At 38.4% G+C, this 24364-nt stretch overlaps 1 protein-coding gene across 1 annotated transcript in view; it reads right to left on the reverse strand.

The window, feature by feature from the left end:
• Window positions 1–24364, reverse strand: part of adgrb1a (adhesion G protein-coupled receptor B1a) — a 107404-nt gene that overhangs the window by 61890 nt on the left and 21150 nt on the right. Inside the window, exons 14-17 of the mRNA XM_088006704.1 lie at window positions 21307–21382; window positions 19368–19470; window positions 19213–19256; window positions 9896–10022 (exon numbers count right to left, since the gene is read on the reverse strand). Coding sequence (XP_087862830.1) covers window positions 9896–10022; window positions 19213–19256; window positions 19368–19470; window positions 21307–21382 — 350 coding nt within the window. The remainder of the gene's footprint in view (window positions 1–9895; window positions 10023–19212; window positions 19257–19367; window positions 19471–21306; window positions 21383–24364) is intronic.

Below are 24364 nucleotides of genomic sequence, written 5' to 3' on the forward strand. Positions count from 1 at the left end.
GTTCGGTCTGGGAGGATTTTATTAATTGATGATAAAGCCTGGGTTTTCATCGTTTTTGGGGGACCAATAGGCATCCTTAAAATGACTGGCGCGATGCCTGGAGTACGGCAGCCTTTCTCCTCCGGGAGCTGCTGGTTCAGAGTGAATGGCGGGAAGAGTGCTGCAGGAGTATTTATACAGGTGAGTGGATAGACTTAACACGGCTGGCGAGTAGTTGATGCTTATAGTGTAAGTGTAGCTTTACGGACGAACCACACAATAAAGTTAATATCATCCCGGTCTGAACAAATGGGTGGCGAAGCGCATTGTGGCGGTACATGGCTGGTCGATGAGTTTCTCAGTGTGACGAACGAAGGTGCCATAAATATCCCGTATTGCTCCCCCTGTTCTTACGCTCGTCCCCTGGTCTACCGTTCATCTTTCCCCTCCTGACTTACATTTGGTTGTCCCATGGTCTATTTCCCCCACCTTCACCCTCATCTTACGTTCATTCATTTGCCTGCCTCCGACTCCAGGCAACATTTCCCGTATTCGCAAACCCAAAGTTTGACAGGTATGGGGCAAGGTGAGAATTCATCTATTAAACTGACTGAAGATGAATACATAAACTAAAAGCTGGAGTATAAACATTTTTATAAGCGTGCTTGTGAGCCTGCCTCTTTATTATTAAATTGAACATAATTTCAGATCTTTGAGCTATTATAATAGGTTAATTTTCTAATCTACAGAAAAGTAACTGTTAGGGAAGCTCAAATATGAAAAATTGGACTAATATTGATATCTGATAGTAACACTGGTGTTGTGCCAGATTTACCAATATTTTATTTGATTTTTTTTATCCGATTACTTGATTAATCGTAAGAATAATTGATAGATTACTCAATTACTAAAATATTTGTTTACAACAGCCCTAGAAATTACACTGATTCGGTTTGTGAGCTATCTATACTATTACAGGACAGGACTAAAAGATTAATGGTTACCTATAGGCAAGAGTGTAGGAACGAGTCTGTCATTGGGGGGGACGCATATTGGAAACCTGACAGATCAGTAAATAGCTTGAGCAGAAATGTCAAACAATTATGCCATCAACACATCAGTAACGCGTTACTCTAATCTGACCCTTGTTTCAGTAACAAGTATTCTAACACGTTACTATTTACAATCCAATAGTCAGATTAAAGTTATGCAGTATAATGACTGTCATTCCAGGATGAACACTCACTTTAGCATTTGCCTCACAACTAGCAAGCTAAATACTCTGGTAGCACAGAGCCGACCAGATTCTGATGTATCTTAATGCATTGATATAAATCGACTGGCAATTGAACAGGTTCTACTTATTTCTAAAACCAAAGTAGAAAACAGCTCATAAAATAAGACACAAGAGTTTTAAACTCAATACAGCAGTTTGACCAACAAAAATAAAATCTAAACAAGTTTTGTTCTTCTTGAACAAAATATCTCTAATCTCTCTACATCAGTGCAACAGTTTGATCTACAAAATAAACAAAAATTATACTTTTCACGTCTAACAGACACCTTAGTTCTGTCACTGTTAACTCAGTCTCACTTTCCAGCCCTGCATTCAGTAACTTACCAAAGATTCATGAAAAACACTGAAGCAAAAAGACTAAATGTTTTTTTTCTCCTGTCATTTTCAGCCGCAAACATTTAACTAAAATATCTACGGATATGTGTTTCTGTCTCTGCCTCCCTCTGACTCTCTGCAGCCTAATGTTCCTGCATGGATTCATGTATTTACAATAGACACTTTAGTAATGTACAGTGTCAGAATGTGAACTAAATATAAAAAGTATATTTTTATCATACAGAATGAGAATTCAAACTTAATTTTCAGATGTATACATTATTATACATCGCAACTCTATTTACTGTGTAGCAAAAATGTTCACTAATTTATTTTTAAACCTCTCCTCAAGCACTTTTCTTATTGTCTTCTAACCATTAACCTTATGGTGTGGAAATAATGAAAAATATTGAAACGTTGAAAGAAATCAACCTGACATCAGTCTCCTCCTGTTCTCCTTTCTGGTTCTATTATAATTAATATAATTTTTATATCTTCACATCCTGAAACGCCAACTGGCTCTCCTATGTCTTCCCTGACCTGCTCCTCTCATAATAAAAATAGTTTAGTTTATTTAAAAATTAAAAACAGTTAATACATATTTCAATAAACTAAATGAAGATCTCACCAGAGCTTCTTCACCTTTCTTCAACATCATTCTAGCACTGCTGTTCTCCTAAATATATATAATATAATATAATATAATATAATATAATATAATATAATATAATATAATATAATATAATATATAAACACATGTTAAGTGGTCGAGTATGATCAGGTGTTGCTCAGTTTGCTGCTGTTTCAGTCTAAATCATTGTGACTAGACTAGCTAACTGTTAAAGTTAGCAGTACAATTTTGGATATGTGACTATCCCAGAATTAAAACTTTTTAACCAAAAAGATTTAGTTCTATATATGAAAGTAAACTGACAACAAGATGTTATAAACGAGCGATATTCAACATTCCTGACAGATCGTTTACCTCCTTCAAACGGAGTTTCTGACTCCGTTTGCTGCTGCCTTTACTCTGAGCCGTTCAGAGGGGGGAGGGGCAGGAAGCGCTCTGCTGAATGCGCTGTTGTGCGCCTTCAAAATAAAAGCACGCGAGTGGAAGATTTTAAAATTCTTCGCAACTGCGGTGAAATTATTGGGGGGGACGAATGTGGCTCTCTCCAATATTGGGGGAGACATGTCCCCCGCGTCCCCCCCGCTTCCTACGCCCATGCCTATAGGTTAATTAGTATCTGTCACATCCAATTGCATCATCATGTTGAAGGCAGAGAGACATGACACAAGATATTCAGCTACAGATCCTTATCTGTAGGATATCCTATAGTGCCAACCAGGACTAAACATAGGCTTCATAAGTAGAATTTTAGGTTAAGGAATTAACCCCGGTTCTCTGAAACATGAGTGAGGTATCTCACTATAGGACACGCCTCCCGCGCCTGTCTCCCAGAAGTTCTATTACGTTACGCTAGTCCTGACTCGCTGGTAGAAGTGACGTTGGCTCCAGGAGCAGGGATTTCCTCCCAGAATAAATGCCTGATATCATGCAAGAGATCTTCAGTCTTTTAAGCACACCTCTTCCTCGCTCCAGGAAAGGAGGGTGATCTGGTGAGATACCTCACTCATGTTACAGAGAACCGGGGTTAATTCCTTAACCTAAAGTTCTCTTTCAACATTCGTTTCGGTATCTCACTATAGGATATGGAGACTCCTGTATTGCCAGATAAGCTTACTCGAAGACCAAAAGATGCATCCTGCAGTTATCCAAGTGTGGATCCCATGCCCAGAACTGTGTAAGTCAGAGTTGGTGCGCTGACATCCAGTCTATAGAACCTAGTGAAGGTGTGAGGAGTTGCGCAGCTAGAAGCATCACACATGTCCTCCACAGTGATGTCAGTGTCTTTGTTAATGTCAAATTTCCCATATTCTCAAACCCAAAGCTTGACAGGAATGAGGCAAGGTGAGAGTTAATCTATTAAACTGACTGAAGATGAATACATAAACTAAAAGCTGGATCATAGACATTTTTATGAGCATATTTTGAGCCTGCCTCTTTATTATTAAATTGAATATAATTTCAGATTTTTGTATAACTTTTCTGCAGGTTAACTTAGAAAATGAGCTGTTATTGTTACATGTTAATTTTCTAAACTACAAAAGAGTAACTGATAGGGAAGCTCAAATAATGATATAATAATGAAATGATATTGACATCTGATAGTAACACCAATGTTATGCCAGATTTACCAATATTTTATCATCAAATTTTTAATGTGATTACTCGATTAATCGTAAGAATAATCGATAGATTACTTGATTACTAAAATATTCATTTACAACAGCCCTGTCAAGCTAGTCGCCCCAACTGGCTTTAGCCAAAGGGAGCTCTCCCTCATTGGTCGCGGCAAGAACCTGTGGAAGGGGACTGGATACCCCCAGCACAGGGTCCACCTCTGAAAAGCTAGCTTGGCGCGCTAGCCTGCGTTGATGAGTTTTAACAGAGAGCTGTGCTCAATGTTTGCAGCTCGCTGGTGATGCTAACCCGTCCTGCGCATGTTGCTGCCCCAGACACGAAGCACAGACAGAATGGGTATCTGCCCCAGCAATGGTGTTGCCACACGTGCATGTTTTAGTCCAGGGGTGCCCAATACATCGATCGCGATAGACCGGTCGATCGCGGAAGGTTTTAAGTCGATCTCGGCAGGTGACAAACTGAACGCCGCCAGGACGCTGAGACCAGCACTTCCTCTTCTGACGGGCTTATCAAAAATATTCACTAAGATCTTAAACGTTTGTAGCTTCATTAAAAAAGAATAATTATAAAAAAAAAATCAACGAAACGTGTTAAAATTAATAATCTCAGTAATTATTGTTTGAACAATGTGTTGCGCAATTCAGTGCGTTTCGGTCCCAATAACAGAAAAAAAAAAAAGAAAAAAAAAAAAAGTGACTCAAAGACCGACTGAGAGCAGAGCAGGACCGCTGTGTTCATGAGAGGCTTATTAATAATCAAGAAATAAATATCAAGCCTGGAAACCTGATATTGTAACGAACTGAATGTTGTGTTTTTAATGTAATCTCTGCTCGGCTTGCGGGGCGCAGGCGGTTGCCACGGGAACAGGTGTGCTTAAACTACAAAGAGACAGAAAGTAAAAAGGTAGGAGTGGTTTTGATTTGATCGTCTGTTCGGGTTGTTTTACCTTTATTTACCTTTGCTGTGGCTCATTACACCTGCTGTAGTTTCTGAACGTTCTATAAACAACAAACTTGGACTAATTACCTCGTTCGTTTGTGAGCATACGTCACAACAAACATGAAATAGGACAAATATATTTCATTAAGTTTTAACAAATTCTACTGCGATAATTATGTGAAATCAAATTAATTATATCCCGACTTCCGAAGATTTGCCTTTAGCTTTTCTGGGCTCTTTGGTTAGTTTCTCATATTGAGGTCAGCAAACCAAATTTCAGATCTACCATGACTGACTGACACCTGCTGGCCTCAGGTTTGCAACCAGCTTCTGACTGAGAAACCAGTAACCTCCCAGTGTCAGAATCTCACTGAGGAAGAAACTGCGTTAGGTTTTCTGTCACTTTATTATTTCTGCTATAACTGATGCATATTCGCATACAAAATAAGTCAATAGAGTTTAATTTGTAATTTTTATGTCTGTGTCATGAGGTAGATCTCAGGCGGCTGGTGAGAGAAAAAGTAGATCTTGCTCTCAAAAAGTTTGGGCACCCCTGTTCTAGTCAGTAGTTTGGTCCTGTTTATGGTGAGTCCAGGTCCAAGCTTCATGACTATAAGCTTTGTTTAAAATCAAAGCAAAAAGGCGCAGCTAGTTTGGTGACTAGCTGCAGCTGCTGCTGTTTGGTGACAGACCAGTGGTAGAAGAACTCAGAACAACCAAGCACAGCTATTGAGAAGCGTTCGGCAACTGAGTTGTTAGGTCGCTCTGTTTACAGTTAAGCTACCTCAATAGTTACCATATTAGCCGTCTTAGAGTTGCTTTCTGGGAGCGAGAAGAGGTGTTAGACTGAAGATATCTTGTGTGATGTCAGGCATTTATACTGGGAGGAAGTCCCTCCTCCTGGAGCCGATGTCACTTCTACTGGCCAGTCAGGACTGGCGTGATGTAATAGAGCTTCTGGGGGACAGGCGCGGGAGATACCAAAACAATCAGGATTGTAAATAATGTGGGACAGCGTGGGGACACGTGAAGTCATTGCTTCTAGTGAGATACTCACTATACCAAAACATGTTGAGAACATCTCATGGTAGTGAGATGTTTTGGTATCTCACTACCAAATCATTCTTTCAAAACAAATGTTGAAAGAGAACTAACAAAACTGTTCCAGATGTGAATGGGAATAATGAGACTAATTCCCTATTTAATGCTCTATGTAGTATGTTTAGCGGTGCATCTGTTGCTTAGCCTGAGCAACAGGATCTGTAGGAGTATCAAAAACGTGCTCTAAAGCTTTCTAAAAAATACATACGTCTCAAGGAAGATTATAAATTACAAAGCAATGAGGGAGATGTGATGTAGTGAATGAGTGAGTGAACATTACAATAAATACAAGAGAAAACAATACAGACTGTGCAAAAAAAGGAAGAGAGACTGGTAATACATAAAACTAATTCAGCTGCATGAGCACCACAGCTCTCAAACCGCATTTAAACTGAAGCTATCAACTGCAACAGAACCTATAACTCTAATTTGATAAAACTGGCATCACTGAATCTTGCCTAACGATGGATGATGAAGATTCGAACACCTGAGATGCTGGGCACTTGAAACAGAAATTGAGAGTGGTGATAGTCGGAGAGTCAGTTGATCCTTAGAGGTGAAAAAACTAAACCAAGATTTTGATATTAAAGCAAAACTAATGTCCTCCATAGTTATGTAGTAAAACATCAAATTTCCCTTTACCACCCTTTATCCCAATATACCTGCAGCATTCAGAACAAGAGCACATTAAAATTGGCTCACATGCTTCAAAGTTGTAACAGGACTTTATGTTCTACAATGTTCCTTCATTTATCATGTTTAGGCTCTCGTAAGATGAGTTTATCAAAACACCAAAATATAACGGGGTAGAAAAGATCACCAAAATTACAGTTAGGCAAAAAATATCAGAAAAATGTCTAACTTTTGAAATCACAAGTAATTTAAAAACATCTTCAAAGTGACTAATACATGTGACAATGTTTTGTGGAAGGTTTAGAGATACTGGGTAGCTCTCCCCACATTTATTAAGCATAAAGTGTCCAATCAAAGATGACACTTATTAGCTGAGTTAAATGTAAACATTAGATAAGAGAAATGAGAGGAGTTCATCTGCAAAGGAGAAAAGAAATTCACAATGACTCACAACATACTGATGGAATGTTTCAGTTTGAATGTCAGTGGGACAGTCCCAGTTAAGGACAGTCACAGTTAAACAGACCCTTGGTGACTTGAATGATTTTTGCTACCAGTTGTAATGTTGAGATATTTTGTATTGGAAAAATGTCATAGAAATAAAAATAATGTCAAGGATATTTTAGTGGTGTTATCAAACCATTCCTTTGGAAAACTGTAACTTGCAGGAACAGATTTCCCCACTCCACAGATAGTTGTAAGAGTAGATGCAAAAAAAAAAAAAAGAGGGAGGGAAGGAAGATGGACGGACGGATGGAATGGATTAGGGCTGAAACGATTCCTCGAATGATTCGAGTACCTCGATTACTAAAATTCCTCGAGGAAAATTTACCTGCCTCGAAGCTTCGTTAATTTATGTTTTATTAGTTAGCGCACCGTGTTCCGGCCGGGACTTCATTTACGTTGCGCGGAGCTCTCACTTCCGCCTCTAGTTGTTGACAAAAGCTAAGTCTCAGCGGCATAAAGTCCAATCTTCAAGATTGGCCCGTGGGGATTTTATTGATTGATGATAATGCCCGACTTTTTATCGTTTTTGGGGAACCAATAAGCATCCTTAAAATGACTGGGGGAATGCCTGGAGTACGGCAGCATTTCTCCTCCGGGGCTGCTGGTTGAAAGCGAACGGCGGGAAGAGCGCTGAGGTGAGCGGATAGACTGAACAGGGCGGGCGGCTGAGTAGCTGATGCTTACCGTGTAAATGTAGCTTTACCGACGAACCGCACAATAAATTTCATATCCCGGTCTGAAGAAACGGGTGGCGGAGCGCATCGTACATGGCTGGTAGATGAGTTTCTGAGTGTGACCAGTGAAGGTGTCGTAAATATCCCGTATTGCTTCCCCCCGTGTTCGTCCCCCGGTCTAACGGTTCGTCAGTCCGCTGGTCTATTTCCTCCCCTCCACCCCATCTTACGTTCGTTCATTCGCCCTCTCCTCCCACTCCAGGCGGCATTTCCCGTATTTTCAAACCCAAAGCGTGACAGGTTAGGTGGCGAGGTGAGTTTAATTAATCTATTAAACTCACTGAAGATGAATACATAAACTAAAAGCTGGATTGTAGACATTTTTTATAAGCATATTTGTGAGCCTGCCTCTTTGTTATTAAATTCAATATAATTTCAGATTTTTCTATAACTTTTCTTCTGGTTAACTTAGAAAGTGAGCTATTATTGTTACAGGTTAGTTTTCTAAACTACAAAAAAGCAACTGTTAGGGATGCTCAAATATGAAAAATTGGACTGATATTGATATCTGATAGTAACACCGGTATTATGCCAGATTTACCAATATTTCATTTTAGAATTTTTTTTTATCCGATTACTCGATTAATCATAAGAATAATCGATAGATTACTCGATTACTAAAATATTCGTTTACAACAGCCCTAGAATGGATTGACAGATGAATTGATGGAAGGACAGATAGATGGATAGATGATTAAATATACCATTCCAAGGAAAAAAGTCAAAAGTGTTTTTAAAGATAGATGAATGGATTGAATTGCTAAATGCATGAAATAATTTTTAAAGGCCTGGGGATTTTTTTTTTTCCATTTTTATTCAGAACTGAAATATACAGCTCGGGGAAAAATTAAGAGATAACTTAAAAGAATAAGTTTCTTTGATTTTACTTTTTTATAGGTATATGTTTGTAAAATGAACATTGTTCTTTACAGACAGCATGTCTACTGACAACGTGTCTTCGAAATTCCTAGCAAAAATTTAGTATGTAAATGCATGCAAAATTTCCATTTTTAGGAACCTAACTAAAACGACATTGATTTTTTTCCCCCTTTTTTGACTGTTACAGTAAAAAAAAAAACGTTTACTCTGCATTATAAATGCAAGAGTTAGTTAATTGCCACTGAATGTTTTATTTTTGGGCAAGGCCAACCTGTTTCATAGTCTCATCCTTGGGCCATAAGCAGCATGACGAACTGCATGCTTCCTGCTATGTCTTTAAGAAAGCCTTGGTGCCAACGCTGTTGCCAGGGCAACTGGTGAAAAACACTTCTGAGGAAATTTCCAGTCTAATAATAACTAATTGCAGCGAATGAAGATTCCCTACAAAGACACTGCCTTATTCCCTAATGGAACTGGGACACTTTAGAGTTTACAGGATTCTGCTGGGGTATTCTGCATTCTTCTCTCTGAGCCTAACAGCACAGGAATGAATCATGCTGTGAGGCCATTGTTACCCATGCATGTTGTCCCATGCATGTTACAGTAAATAAAGATATGTCAGCATATATCCACATTCAATAAACATTTCTCGTTTTTTGGATGTGTTCGTATCCTTTTCAGATTACTGAACTGCCAGACAAGACGTTCCCTCTTGGACATTCTCCAAGGGGCCTGGTAACCATGGAGACACCGTTGATCGCTTAGTATGTTAAAACACGTTATTCTGGACATCAATACATGGTATGACATGTAATAAGGCTATTAAATGGTGTGGGGTGGGTGTTATTTTCATTTTTGAGATTAATGTAAATCCTACTCAACCTGTTATGTGTGTGAATTAATACACAGGTTAGCCAAGTGCTGTCCTCACCGCGTGCGTTTCCTCTTGGATAGCATAAACAGTTCCATAAAAACAGATACCTAGAAAAATCCTTTGTCTTGGCAATCTATAATACCCTTTATCTGCACGGCTTTGGCATGGCGAGACAGAGAGGAGAAAGGAGAGGGAGAGAAGCAGAGAGGGAGGATCTGTTTATATGAAAGGACAATAACGCCCTTTGGGAGGCAAAGAGAAATAAAAATCAACCCAGAAACGCGAATAGATTCAAATAACAGCCCGAACAAAAACACAGTCTGCGACACCTTCAACGTCAAGGGAAGTCAAGGCAGCGTTGCAGCACTTACCATGTCGGGGTTCAGCCGTGCTAAAATGGCGAAGGTGGACAGTCTGTCACACACGCATTTGGTTCTGAATGAGTCGACGAGCACGGCTCTGCAGCCCCTGGCAGACCAAGATCCCAGCAGAGAGGAGCTGCACGAAGACAAACACACACATACACGCACACACACACACACACACACACACACGCAGAGAAAAGCGATGCGGTGAATACAGAGCCAGGAAAAAAAGAAAAGACGGCGCGCGCGCTTCAAATCCCACCGCGTTTACACCGCCTTTTTAATCCGTTTTCCATCTCCGCCGGCTGGGCTGCAGCAGGAGCGGAGAGGAGAGCCGAGTGAGCGCGGCGTGAAGCGGCTGCTGAGCGACACACTGTAAATTATTAATATTATTATCAAAATAATAACGATTATTATTAATGTCTAACTATTGGATATAGAGGACTTTAGATATGAGGACTGTTCTTAATTAGTCTTCTCAAATTAATATTTAAATTCGTGTCTGTCTTTTCACTTTCCTGATTTCTTTTTAAAATGCACCAATGTGCACTTGCGCACCACCAAACAAGCATGAATAAATAAAATGCTACAAGCACCTGGAAGAAAATGCCCAATTTGGCTTCAGTTTGGTCCATATGCAGACCAGAGGGGAGTTTATAAATGATTTGATTATCAAGGAGCTGGCAGGTCTATGGCAGAAGAGCAATAGTGCTCCTGGCAGTTGCCAGAGATTGAAAGTCAGTCATTAGGGTGAGTGAAGGTCATCAGACAGATGATGGATAATTAGGCAGCTTTACCAATAATTGTTTTGTTGAAATTGACCCTCACTCAAACAGATCTGGCTGTTTTCAGACTCATTTTGGGATGCACCAATTTGGAGTGTGGGATCCACTCAAATTCCAGCTAGGTCTTAGATAATACACCAAAGTTTAGGCTAATTTATATAAATTTGTTTTGTTTTTTTTAATGTAGATTAAGAGAAAAAACAAATAGGACATGATCTAAACTTGTCTGACATCCAAAACAGACCGAATAGGAACAGGGAGAAGTATTATTATATGTCATCTTCCTAAGTTAATTACTGCCCAAATAAAACCTAAACAATACCAGTACCATTCTCAATTTTCAAGTTTCCATATTACACAAGTAAAGATAAGCAAGAACAACCAATGTTCAAATTTCATGTGACAGAAACATTGAGCAGCTTTATCAACCTGTTTCTTAAAAATTGTTGAGTTTTTGGATTTTTCTTCCCACCCATCACCCAAATCATAATTCCACAAGTCAAAATACACAAATCCCATTTTAAATTTGGTGTACTTCCTAAGACAGCACCCCTGTCTCTGCCACTAAGCAGGTTTTGTTGTTACCGGGAAGCAAAGAGCTATTGGCCTGAACATAATTATAGCCTTACTGAATTTGATCAAATTAGCCAGATGCTTTAGAACAGGGGTCACCAACTCCAGTCCTCGAGGGCTATACCATTCTGTAACTTTTAGATGCGTCTCTGCTCAAACACACCTGGATCAAATAAACTGCTCGTTTCCAGCCTATTGCAGAGAGGAATGAATGCTGGTGAGGGAATTCAGACATTTTGGAGCAGAGGTGAATCTAAAAGTTGCAGGATGGTAGCCCTTGAGAACTGGAGTTGGTGACCCCTGCTTTAGAAGCAATGACTTCATGTGTCCCCACGCTGTCCCACATTATTTACAATCCTGATTGTTTTGGCATTTTTTTGTAATATGTACAATAGCTGTAGGGTTGAGCAGATGTTACCCCGGAGAACCACTTCCTTATTAATGTCAGAAAAACTGAAAAAAATGCTGATTGACCCCGAGTCTGACTATAGGTGCCAACTTCCTGCTTATTGATAAATAGAAAATAAACCAGGTTTTTGGGTTAACCACCAGCTTACATATTTAAGCAATTGGAAATTATCATCAGATTTGATTTGATGATAAGTTCTCTTTGCATCTAAAAACTAACTTGTCTGATACAAAGTGCAGTAATGCTGATAGAAAGGTCCAGTAACTCGTCCCTGCAATCTATCTATGAAGAGTGTCATCAGACTTGTATAACCCTTGTTTGGAGACTAGTAGATTTAAATATTAATTTGTTCCTGCATCCATCAGAATAATAAATGAGGTTGATATAGAGTTTACTGTCATGCTGTTGATGCTCTGGTTTGATTTGTTGGTTTGTTTACTTGTTCATATTTTATTCTGCAAGGTGTAATATGTGTTTTAAGTGAAAAATATGTGTATTTTGGTTTTTGTGGTGTCAGCATGATTTTATTTTTTGTAGTGTATTTAATTATGGTGGCACTGCCACCGTGGCAGTTTCATAACAATAATTATATTATTTGATATATGCGCTTTATATATCAAATTGAAGTCTCAAAGGGAGCAGTCTAACAGAAGTGAGGTTGCCATTTTGCACCATCAGTTCTTCTGACCTACATCACCAGGCAAGGCAGATGAAATGTCTTACCCAAAGACACAAAGAACAGGGGCAGACAGACCAGGAATTGTACCGGCAATCCACAGATTGCCGGTACGATCGGTAATAAAGACGCTTTAAGAATATGAATCATATCTCCACACAGTTTTCCATCGCTTGAGTTTATAAGCAGAGAGGGTTTAGGATGTAGTTAGTTTTGCTTCTTAGCAGCAGGCAGCGACTCAGTGCTGACATCAAGCACTGAGTCGCTGAAATCCAATCTATTAGGACACATAGCAGTTTTTCTGTTGAAGTGATTAAGTCTCTTTGTGAGGCACACAGGAGCTTGCAGACACTCTTGCCCTCGTTGTTTAATTGGATAATTTAGGTGCTGGTCCAGCAGCCCTGCATGAAAGGATGTCCTCTGCCAAGTAAAGGTCACATGGATAAAGAGCAATGTGCCAGCACAGAGGAAACATAGAAAAGGTCTCTTAGAGGAGTGAATATGTATGCTTTGATACAATTCAAAGATAAAGAATTTGGGGGGAAATCTTTAATCGTTGTTGCAGTACCATGTGGCAGGTCGTAGCCCAGTGTTGCATCATTTTATGCGTCTTAATCTGACGCATGGATTTGGATGTGAGGATGGTCCCATCCCATCATTGTTTCATATGGGCAACCAAAAATATGGTGAAAAAATAATAACTTTCAAAAGTATTTATACACAATTATCTTTGTTCATATGATGTGTACCTGGACTTCTTTAGTGCTTCCAACACAATCCACCTGTCTGCTCCAGTAAAAGCTGACCAGGATACGAGAACTTCTTCAATGACAGAAGTTCTCGCTGTCGTTTGGTGTCAAATCTGTTGCAGATTTGACACCAAATCTGTCACAGATTTGGTGTCACAGGTCAACACCAAATCTGACACTGTGATCAGCAGCACAGCACCACCGCAGGGAACTGTCTTGTGATCTCTCCTCTTTTATCCTTTACAGCTCAGAGTTCTCATATAACTTTGAGTCATATCACATCCAGACAACATGGCTGTCTTAAGGTTCATAGGGTCTCAGGAAAAGCAGTATAGCAGTTTGGTAAATAACTTTGCCACCCAGTGCTACACAAACCATCTGCAGTTCAACACTAACAAAGTGGCCATGATCTTTGGGAGTTTCACACCAAGTTTATGACCAATTTAGTTTGTAGGAGAGATGAGGTGGACACGATCAACACACAAGTACCTCAGGCAGTGAATGGACAGCAAACTGGACCAGACAAGCAACACACGACTGTCTGTGGTAGCCAATGTCCTTTTCTATGCAGTGGTGTGATGGGGTAGTCGCATGAAAAAGAAGGAAACATCCATGCTGGAAAATCTTATCAGTATGACTGGTCACGGGGTCAGCACGAAGCTGAAAACTGCTGACAGTGGCAGAGAACAGGACACTTAAACTACTGGCCATTATGACCAATAGAAACGACTGATAGAAATGCTATTGCTAACTTCCAATCAGACAAATAGAAATGCATCTTAACCTTGCACCCAGAAGTGTAGAACATAACTTGTAAAATGTCATTTGAATAGAATTTTTGCAAAAATAAATAAATAAATAAATAAATAAATAAATAAATAAATACAAAAAATAAATTATTTAAAAAAATACAATTTTAAAATATATAGTCTAAAATATTTTTTAAAAGAAATTATTTGAAAAAATAAAATCTCACAAAATAGCAAACTGCATAAATCATAGGCTCAGCTACTGAAGTTTTATTTTTTAAATCCATTTTTTCACAATTTAATGTCTTGTAATATGTTCTTTGCTTGCAATAATATTGGAACAAATTGATCTCCATAGACCTTAAAGCCCTGGCATAGAGGGAACCAAATATAAATGCATGCCACACTTTTCAGAATTTGTGAGAAAAATGTATCATTTTGTGTAAATCTGTCACGTCTGTCACATAAAATCATTCACAATGCAGTTTGAATAGAAGACTTTATTACTGTCACTAAATATAGTGACAATAATATATTCATTCATTCATTCATTCATTCATTCATTCATGCATGCTTTAAACATTAACAAACCACTTAATACTATGAAGCAAAATAATAAAATACACATGCTGCATTAAGAATGAATAATCCATAAATGATGTCACAGGTGATACACTTTCTATTGTCAATTTTAGAAAAACAAAACAAAAGAAAATGTAATTAGTGGTTTGTCACTGCATTGGTTCAGAATCTACCCATATCCAATCATTGTCTTAAAAAAATCAGAGCAAGGAGAACATCAGTCCAAACCTTTATGTTTATGTCTAAGTTCTCACATCTTCTTGTCACCCCTCAACTGAGATCTTGCTAATAAAAATGTATGAAATCCCTAAAATCCTCCACACAATCAGTTACCTTTGACAGAGAACACAAACATCTCCAAGGATAACATAATCAACATTACGCAACATTTTAAAGCGTTAGACCTGCCAAAGCACACTCTGTTACAACCCAGGGCTGACACCACATCAAATGCAGCTCAGGTTTTTAGAGCACCTTAGGCAGGAAAAGCTGCAAACAAAACCAGGCAGTGATGTCAGGCAGACGGACAGAAAGATGCAGCTGAAGTTCTTGTTATCGATTCCGGAGTGAAGCAGCAGCATGCGAGTGAAGGCTCGAGCAGTCTCACAGCTCTTATCAACATGACAAGGACGACTCCTCAGACTCCAATTTATTTTCCAAATATTAACTCATTAATCATAGCTGCCGACTGAGATGGATTTTAATTTTACCCAGAACATGTCTTGTTCCAACCCCCAACCCAACTCCCCAACACAAGATTGGATTTTTGTCCTTGTTTTGTCTCTGACGCTTTCTCTTCCACTGCCCTACCTCCAAAACTTGTAGTAAGCAGTGACAGCTGGAAGGTGACTGCAATCAATAACATTCAACAGTCACCAGGTTAAGTGTGAAATAAAAGCTTGTATTCAGATATTGACCGGTAGTCCAGTGTTTTATGCTTAACATAAGTTTAACTTTATTCTCTTATAAGTTCTTCAAATTGGATGAAGACTTGTCTTCAAAATAAAACAAAAGAAAAAACAGGCAGAGCCAGGATGATCAATGCAGGGTCTTGGTGAAATCGTAAGGGTCATATTGACTACAGTGGGATGACAAATGATAAAGAAGGATAGGTGGGGAAGGAGAGGTAGTAAATAAACAGCATTGAAATCTCAATTTCTCCTTTGACTTTAGTGTTGGTACACCTGGATGCATCCATCCATCCATCCATCCATCCATCCATCCATCCATCCATCCATCCATCCATCCATCCATCCATCCATCCATCCATCGGTCGGTCACTGGAATAAACCCAGGAGAGGACACCAGTCCATTTCATGGCGACACAGAGACACACAGGACAAACAACCACACACTCACATCTAAGGGCAATTTAGAGAGACCAATTAAATTAGTGTTCATATTTTTAGACTGTGGGAAGATGCTGGAATACCCAGAGAGGACCCACACATGCATGGTGTCATAACAAGAAAAAGGAAGTTAAAAAAAAAAAACCACAATGCCTTTAGTGGAGCATTAATGGTAATTTCTGTCAAGAAGTCTGTTTGGATGTGTAGTCAGACCAGGTGTGGTGTGATTGTGATGTGCTTCACTGACACAGGCTTCTTTCATAATTTGATAACAGTAATTTTTAGCCATTGCTTATGTCCAGATTGAATGCTTCTGCCTTTTTCTGGTGAAGAATTAAGATGCATGTCTAACGTCAGACCGTTCGAACTGCAGACACTTTGAAAACTATACATATCCGAATTAGTTCAACAGGTGGAAGTAGCACACATTGTATTTTTTGGGATGTGATAAGACTGGAACTGGGCCATGAAAAAGTCAAACATGAGTCTCATATGGGCAAAAACATGGATTTGAATCACATTTGCCTGCAGTGACCTGTCCAGGGTGACCTCGCCTTTCACCCGTTGACCTCTGGAGATAGACACCACTGAGGATACGTGTGTTGGACAATGGATGGATAGCTGAGCTGGATTTGACACAATGTCTCTGGGTTTGGGTCGAGTTGGATTCTTTAGCCCTAGTCTAAACTCCAATGTATAATCTGTGTTGATTAAAAGAAATCCTCAAATAGTTTTAAACCCAACTTTAGGGAATTTTTTTAATTCCCTAAAGTTGCATATTATATGATCAATTTGTTGGGGAAAAAAAATAAACAATCAGATGAATCAATAAAACATGACATTCATGTCCGGAAGTGGATGTAAACCTCTGGTTCCAGATGCATGATTAACACAAAGTCTCACTGCACAAAGGCTGTGTTTCTTCCAGCATGCTGGTCCCCACTCTGTCATGCATACTCGAATCTGTTGTCTGAAAGAAGCAGAGCACTTAGGAAGAAGCGGCAGAAGAGCTGTGCTTTGAATCTGCCCACAGAAGCAGTAAAATTGAACCATTTCACGTGCTTCTTTTATTCTCTTTGTCTCCTTTATGCTCTCTAATTGCTTCTACTCTTTCAGCAGATTAAATTGATAGCAATTGTGTGAAATGTGTGTCTGGGAACAGAAAAAGGATGAGTTCCCTAAGAGTTCCCTTTAATTATTCATATTGTGTTAGTGATTGAGCAGTGACAGCTATGGCTGAGTGCAGCTGCTGAACTGGCCAGCACATCACCTTACCCAAAACTGGACAGGAGTAATAATACTTGTCTTTGAAAAAAAATGGAAGCTTGGTGTCTGTATCCAAAATTCTCAGCTCAAAAGTACTAATGGGCCTGAAAAATATAACTTTTAAAAACTAAATCGCCAAAAAAGCTGAGTTGTTTATATTTTTTAACATACTCAGCAATACGCTAAGTATGAACTCTCTTAATCATGCAAATAAAATATTCAGATTTGTTTTTGTATAGGAATGAGATAGAAGATCCAACACTTCAAATGTTCTTTCTTTGTTAAATTACAGATATTCAGTTTTCTTATTTCGATTGATGAAAACTGAAAAAAATATATATTTTGGCTATTCTAAGCAATAAAAACTGGAAGTACATCAGTCTTGAAAACATTTGTATTTACACAAGTTTTAAGACAGCAAGTAAAAGCGAATTTGGATGCACCAGGAGTCCTTTAGAGCACGAGTCAAAGACTAGATGTGCTCCAATTCACCATCAAAATAAAAGGAAATCCTGCACAATGCTGCAAATTGCTGCACAAAATCGGCAACACAAATGGCTCCAGGACCCCACTTTGAACACTCTTCCTCTCCACATTCAAAACAACCTGCAATATTTTATAATTTTATCATAGCATGTCCCCAAAACTTAAATTACTCAAAAAAAATGATCAGTGAAATAGCTTAAAAATATAAAATATTTTAAGCTAATGAAATAGCTTAAAAATATTTAAAGCTTCATAATGATTCTAAGACAAGGGACATTGGTTCTCTTTCCTCTGTGGTAATATTCCAAACAAGAATGTTGCAAACAGAATTTATTATCAAATATAATGTGAACTATGACAAGATGGATTCATGTTATATTCACTAAAATGTCTGTTGTGTAAGTGAGATAAAAATCTGTAATGGTTTTATCATTTAGATGGATTTAACATCTAAATGTTTTGCAGAGGAAAAACTTTCTTGGCCAAATAAAACAACCTGCACAGCTGTACAGTAGTAATATACACATACGTATATTACTCATCTGGTTTCAGGACATATGGTTAGCTTGTCTTTGGTTAAGAATGCTTGTCAAATGGCGTTTTGATTAAAAATCTATAAATTCCGTCCTGTCAGGCAATGGGGCCTGGATAATGCTGGTGTTAAACGGTGTTAAACGGTGTTAAATGTTTAACACCGTTTAGTTTTTGTTCGTTTGCTTTTTTCAAAATCTCTTTCTCAATTCAATTCAATGTCACATGCTGTTCTTCTTTTTTTTCTTTAATAATGTAAAGCACCTTGAAATGCTTTGCTGCTGAAATATGCTATAATTTGATTGATTGATTGATTGATTGATTGATTGATTGATTGATTGATTGATTGATTGATTGATTGATTGATTGATTGATTGATTGATTGATTGATTGATTGGTAAGACTTTCACAGTAATCCTCATGTGAAAGTCTTGTGATATTTATATGGTCAGGCTCTGCTGAAATGTTCTGGAGCTGTAAGATGCTTCATAAAAGCAACAGATTGATGAAACAGAATCCCAATAAAAAATGACCAAGATGTCGTCCTTTAGGATCTTTCAACATCTCTAACAGGACTGGTCTTTATGTAAATCACCCTGGATTTACTGCAGGCGTCTCTGCTTTGTTGTGCTGTACACTTTGCTGGCTATGTTAGGAAAATCTGACTAAATAGCACAGATCATCAGGACACTAGTGAAGAGGAACTGTTCCTGACCGTCCTGATTTGGAGCAAGAACATTGTTGCATCAGAAACTGCCAGCAGACTTCCAAGCCAAAGCTGACAGTTTCCGTATGTTCGTTGAAAAGCCGACAACTGAACACAACATGTCACCAGAACCTTTCAACAACATGGACAAGATCTTCCTCATGTTAGACAACTTCAAAAAGGATTTGACAAAGGATTTGCCAGAGTGACTGGCAAATCCTTGTCTCTGTTCATGATACATTTTTTGGCTTACACGAGTTATAGTTCGGAAAATTTGGTCAATACGGACCTCTTGACATGGGAAGAGTTTACATGGGTTAGTCAGTAAAACATAACGTTAACTCAAAGGTAACCAAATGCACACAATTGAGACAGTAGGAGCAAGATATATGGTTATATCTCCCATGAGAACATTGGAACTCACAGGGTACGGTAGGTAATCAGCAACAAAGAGGAGATTACCTGTCGCTCTCATCCCAGGATATACAGGTTTGGTTGGTAGTGCCCTACAAATGAGGAACAGAGAAACGGAATCATCACAATGAATTTAAGTCCAACTGGGCATGCACTTTGAAATCTGAAAGGACTTTAGAACAGACATGAAATTTTTTACTGACGTTGTATAGGTGGGAGAACTCGACCACAACAGGTGTAGAGAGGGAAGCAGGGAGGGGCTTGATTGTCACTGACAAAAGCTTAGAGTTGAGGATAGTGTTGTTTCTGCAAAAAAAAAAAAAAAAAAAAAAAAAAAAAACAATAAACACCACAATAACCTGAAATATCCAATTAAAAGTGCACTAATAACTTATACACTAATGGTCACCGAACTTGTTCTTGTTGCTAACTTATGAGTTTTCCTCCTGGTTTCTAAAACACCAAAGCAGCTATATATAATCAACCAGATTATAATTGAGAATCAAAAATAAAAATCAATGTTTTATTGCTGGTAGTGACAAATAATGTTTGTGTTACGGTAGGTAAATGTTTATTTTTTAAAATAATATTACTTTTTACTTCCTGATGGTAATAAATGCTTTTGTAGTACATGATTTCAGGGTCTGGTTTTGAAAAGATTGATGGAGCTTTCTAGTTTCATGTTTCCAGACATTACAAAATCAGGCTTGTTTTGGATTTTTATCACAATCACAACAATCACACTAAAGCGATGCTATCTAATATGGAAAGATTATATGAAAAATAATATTTCTATATTACATTCAGAACATATTGAAAGAAAAATTATATTCTGAGGTGGGTCAATGGGTTATTTACCCACAGACTTTGAACTGTGAAATAATATGCTACACAAATAAACTTAACTTGAGTTGAAACTTGACCAAACAGGCTGTTAAAGAGGGGACCAGACCTCCAGTGGAAAGTTCAAATGTTTTAGGAAAAGTAATTTTCTTCTCCCCAAATCTGAATTGCATTTCTTTGCAAAAGCTTTTATGAATTTTAGTTCATTTGTTGTTAGGTTATTTGCTCTTTACTTAGTATGCATTGCAGTGTTTGCCTTCATATGAACTATCAATCATGTTGCAAAAGACTATGTGGGAAAAATGAATTGCTACTGGACGCATAAAAAACAAAATAACCAAACATGGTCAACAGCCCGTAGTTGTTTCCTGCTCACTCACATCATCATGGTGTCCTCTCCCCACAATCAAACTCTCAGCTCTTAGAAGCACAATCAGTCAACTTAAACATTTGTGTCATCTAGTTTCTTGCTTCAGACTCATGTCATTTTCTCTGAGAGTTACATTAAATGCAGAACAGGAAAGAGGTTAGGAATGAAAATGCAAAAGTAAAGATGAGAAATATAGAATGAGGCAGAGGACTGAAAAAATGACAGAAATCAAAAGTTTAGCAAGAGCTACAGTGGAGGGGGTGAACTTGTATTTGTCTCATTTCCCTGCTGCATATGTTACCAGTATATTATATGCTTTCAGCACATTATCATAATGGACATCGATTTCCAAGTGTCAGCACAGCTGTATGTAGCTGGTTAGACTCAGAAACTCATTTACATGTATTTATGTTCATTAACTTAGAAATATCTTCCCGTCACATTTGAAGCTACTTAACTTTACCACAATGTAAAAAAAAAAAAAAAAAAATGTGACCAGGAGATTTTCATGCTATGTTTAATTTAGTCACCATTTTGTTAATCCAAAATTGAAATTGTCCACATTTTTACATTAAATTTCAAAGACATTGAAATAAAGTAGAAAATAAAAAATAAAAACATATTAAAGTCTTAGTTGAAAATTCCTTCAAATTTCTACAATGAATTTACCCTTTTTTATTTTTACAGATTTCTTTTGCAGTGCAGTAACAGAATTTTCTATTATAAAATATAACCTAAAGCTTTCTGTATCCAAATCATTGTTTCCAAATAGCTGAAACTCATCCAGGTAAGTTCAAAGTACTTTTCAACAAATCCTAAAATTATCCCAGTGTTTAAAATGTCACAGTGGTTCATGTGAACACCATTCTTCATCCTTAGAAGCAGCATCATATTTTCATAAGATGAAAGTCCATCCCCTTTAGTCTTACCTTTGCAGAGACAAAATGCTACCCAGGTTCCTGTAGAGAACAACGCCAGTTACGAAGGTCGAGTCATCGTCTGCTTCTGTGTTTGGGAGGAGCAGAAGTGAGGACATGGTGAGCTGGCAGGTCAAAGTCATGAAAATATTGCTGATGCATTCTGAATGGCTGAGTGTGTAGGAGAGAGCAGGTCAGCCATGCTGCCTCTGCGCCTACAGCCAAACAACACGTTTCAGGTGTGAGGTACCTGAGACACACGTGTCAAGGACACCTAAATAGATTTCATCATTTTCATAGATTAGTAAATGAATAGGTTGGTTTATTTGCATGTTCAAGAATCATTGTTTGGTTTCATGTTCTTTTCCAAATGTGGCTACTTGTGATGACTTTCATGAAGAAGGGACTATCAGAGAGCAGGATGGCTGCTGAGATTTAGCTTTTAGCATCAACAGAGCTACACTGCATGTATAAACTGAGTTAAGGTCAGAATGTTCAGGAAATTAATTAGAAAATGTTCTGGAACATGCATCAAATACTGTTACAGCTGAGTGTTTTAGGAACTTAACCATTTCCAACCTAAAAAACTAACACTGCTGCGCTAATAGATATCAGCTGATTTAAATTAGAACTTCTGAAACTTTTTTAAACTCACTAAATAAGATGTCGATCTGTCCACCATCCATGAGGTACCGTACTTTTAGACTTTTCTGTGTGTGCAAAATGCTTCTCCAATGGTGTGTTATCTAATGGTTGCAATGCCAAATCCATTGTTTCCATACAAAACTCTCAGGCTGTACATAATATTGTACACCAAAGCCTTGTTTAGGTTTTGGCAGTGAAATATATATATTTTTTGTCTTAACAATTTTGTAACTTTTTATAAGTCATAAAAGATACATTTTTTTTAAATTCACACATGGCAGAAACTCTTAACACACACATTACGTTCATCCTATCATTATATGATTCAGCATATTCATAATTGTCATAATTACTAAGTTTTGTATTCTTAGTGCTTGGAGTTGATCACATTTTGTTGGCTTCTGTTTCTCCATTTATTGTTTTAAAATTGAAAACAGGTTCTCAGTGGAGTAAAGATCCTGACCACAGGTTCAAAAACTTTAGTGATTTTGGAGCCAGTTTGTTCTAACTATTCCCCTGATTCATGCTGCTCCATCATACTGGAAAAAAACAGAGACCATCATCAAACTAAACTTAGATCAGTGGTTCTTAACCTTTTTTGAGGTACCGAAACCCCAAGTTTCATATGCGTATTCACTGAACCCTTCTTATTCTCCCCGCGCCAACACACAAAATACTTTGCAGTATTCTGATTTAGTAATGTAATTATATTAGCTGAGTTACCACCCCCATGCTACTAGAGGCAGTACCAACCCCGAAAAGATGCAACTATGGAGCAGATTTAGAAGTACACCGAAAGCTACAGAATTTGGTAAAAACGGTGAGCTTTGCTGAAATAATTAAAGACACAAGTTCAAATCCATGCTGAGAGTGGAACTCCTCCAATCAGTGCTCCTCCGCACCTCTGATTGGCTCAGCAATGTAACGTGATCCTCTGCAGCAAGTGATGGCAAAGCGGGGAGAGTCATCACGACTTTACACAAGTGTGTCTTTACCTCCACGGCAGAGGCTCCACCGAACCCCTGAGACCGACTCACCGAACCCCAGGGGTTCGATCGAACCCAGGTTAAGAACCACTGACTTAGATGATAAGAGGAAGTCACTTATAGAAAATTCTAATGTTATGCCACCATTTAGGAGCCAGTCCACTTCTTTAAAATGTTACTGTGTTGTTATATTCACTACAAAATAATTCAATCTTTCGGCAAGGAAGATTTTATAATTTTTGTTTTAAGGTTCTGACTTCCAAAGAGACAAATGGCCAGCCTCAGAGTAACTGCCCTGGCAGGATTATGTCCTCCCTGGGAGCTCAGGCTGCTGGAGGAGACAAAGCTGAGAGAACAGACATGACCCAGAGCAGAAGCCCAGGCTGGTTCCAACAAAGTAAACAGCATCCAACCTGACCGGAGGAAGTCCTCTTCCTGTTCTGATGAGGAGGTTTTCAGGCATCAGGTTGAACCTGATCTGCAGGTCCTTCTCTCTTTGAACCGTTGCTCTAAATTTGTTCAAACTTTACCTTATGACAAGTATTTAGAAAATCCTAATTATTTCCAAAAAACCTAATGTTCAGAGAAAGAGTCATCAGTCAAATCTATTTTTCATTAAAGGGTTCTGATGTCCTTCTCCAGGAGTCATTGGGTGGTCTACCACAGGACAGCACAGATGTCCTGTAAAGCAGAACTATTGTCTGATCGACACACTCATACCTAAAGGACCACTTTAGAGAACTCAGTTACCTAGTGGTGACAGGATGCTGGAGTACCCTGAGAGAAACCATGCATGCACAGGGAGAATAGTTCTACCAACTGTGCCACTGTGCAGCATAAGACCTTGAACTTGCTGCAGGACTTTCTGGAAAGAACTGGCCATCTTCTTGTCTAAGGCAGCTGTTCTACTGCCTCACTGTAGATGCAAATGTGTCACACCCAACTGATGCTGAGCAAGTTCTCCGGAATGGATACCAGGTTCTCCAGAGCTCTCCTTTGCAGTAGAAGATTCTAAAACATTTTTCACTTCAGTTATGCCTCCCAAATTGAATTTTTTGATGATCCAAAAGATATTCCAGCTGTAGGTTTGTTGTGTATGTATTTAGATGCAAAGAAAGGATGTTGAATCCCAGTCTGTGACTTCAATTGTCAGAGAGATTTCAGTGTCTGTTCTTAAAGTACCAAAGGCAAAAACACAATGAAATGGGCTTTGAGAAAAAAACTTTCACACAAACAGGATATATGTGACTGCTCTCCACAACAATCCAAAAACAATGTGTACTCACATTTTAAGTGAGTACACACTCACTTAAAATGAGTGTGTACTCACACTCATTTTAGAACCAGTCCAAACACTGGTTCTGTTTGCACCATTCTTTGACTTACCAAAACAAAACCTATTCAGAAAACTCCTCCAGAGGTCTCTGGACACTGTGCAG

This window comes from Poecilia mexicana, unplaced genomic scaffold (assembly GCF_051168715.1).
Source record: "Poecilia mexicana isolate PSO_F unplaced genomic scaffold, ASM5116871v1 scaffold_6, whole genome shotgun sequence".
In the NCBI taxonomy this organism is placed as follows: domain Eukaryota; kingdom Metazoa; phylum Chordata; class Actinopteri; order Cyprinodontiformes; family Poeciliidae; genus Poecilia; species Poecilia mexicana.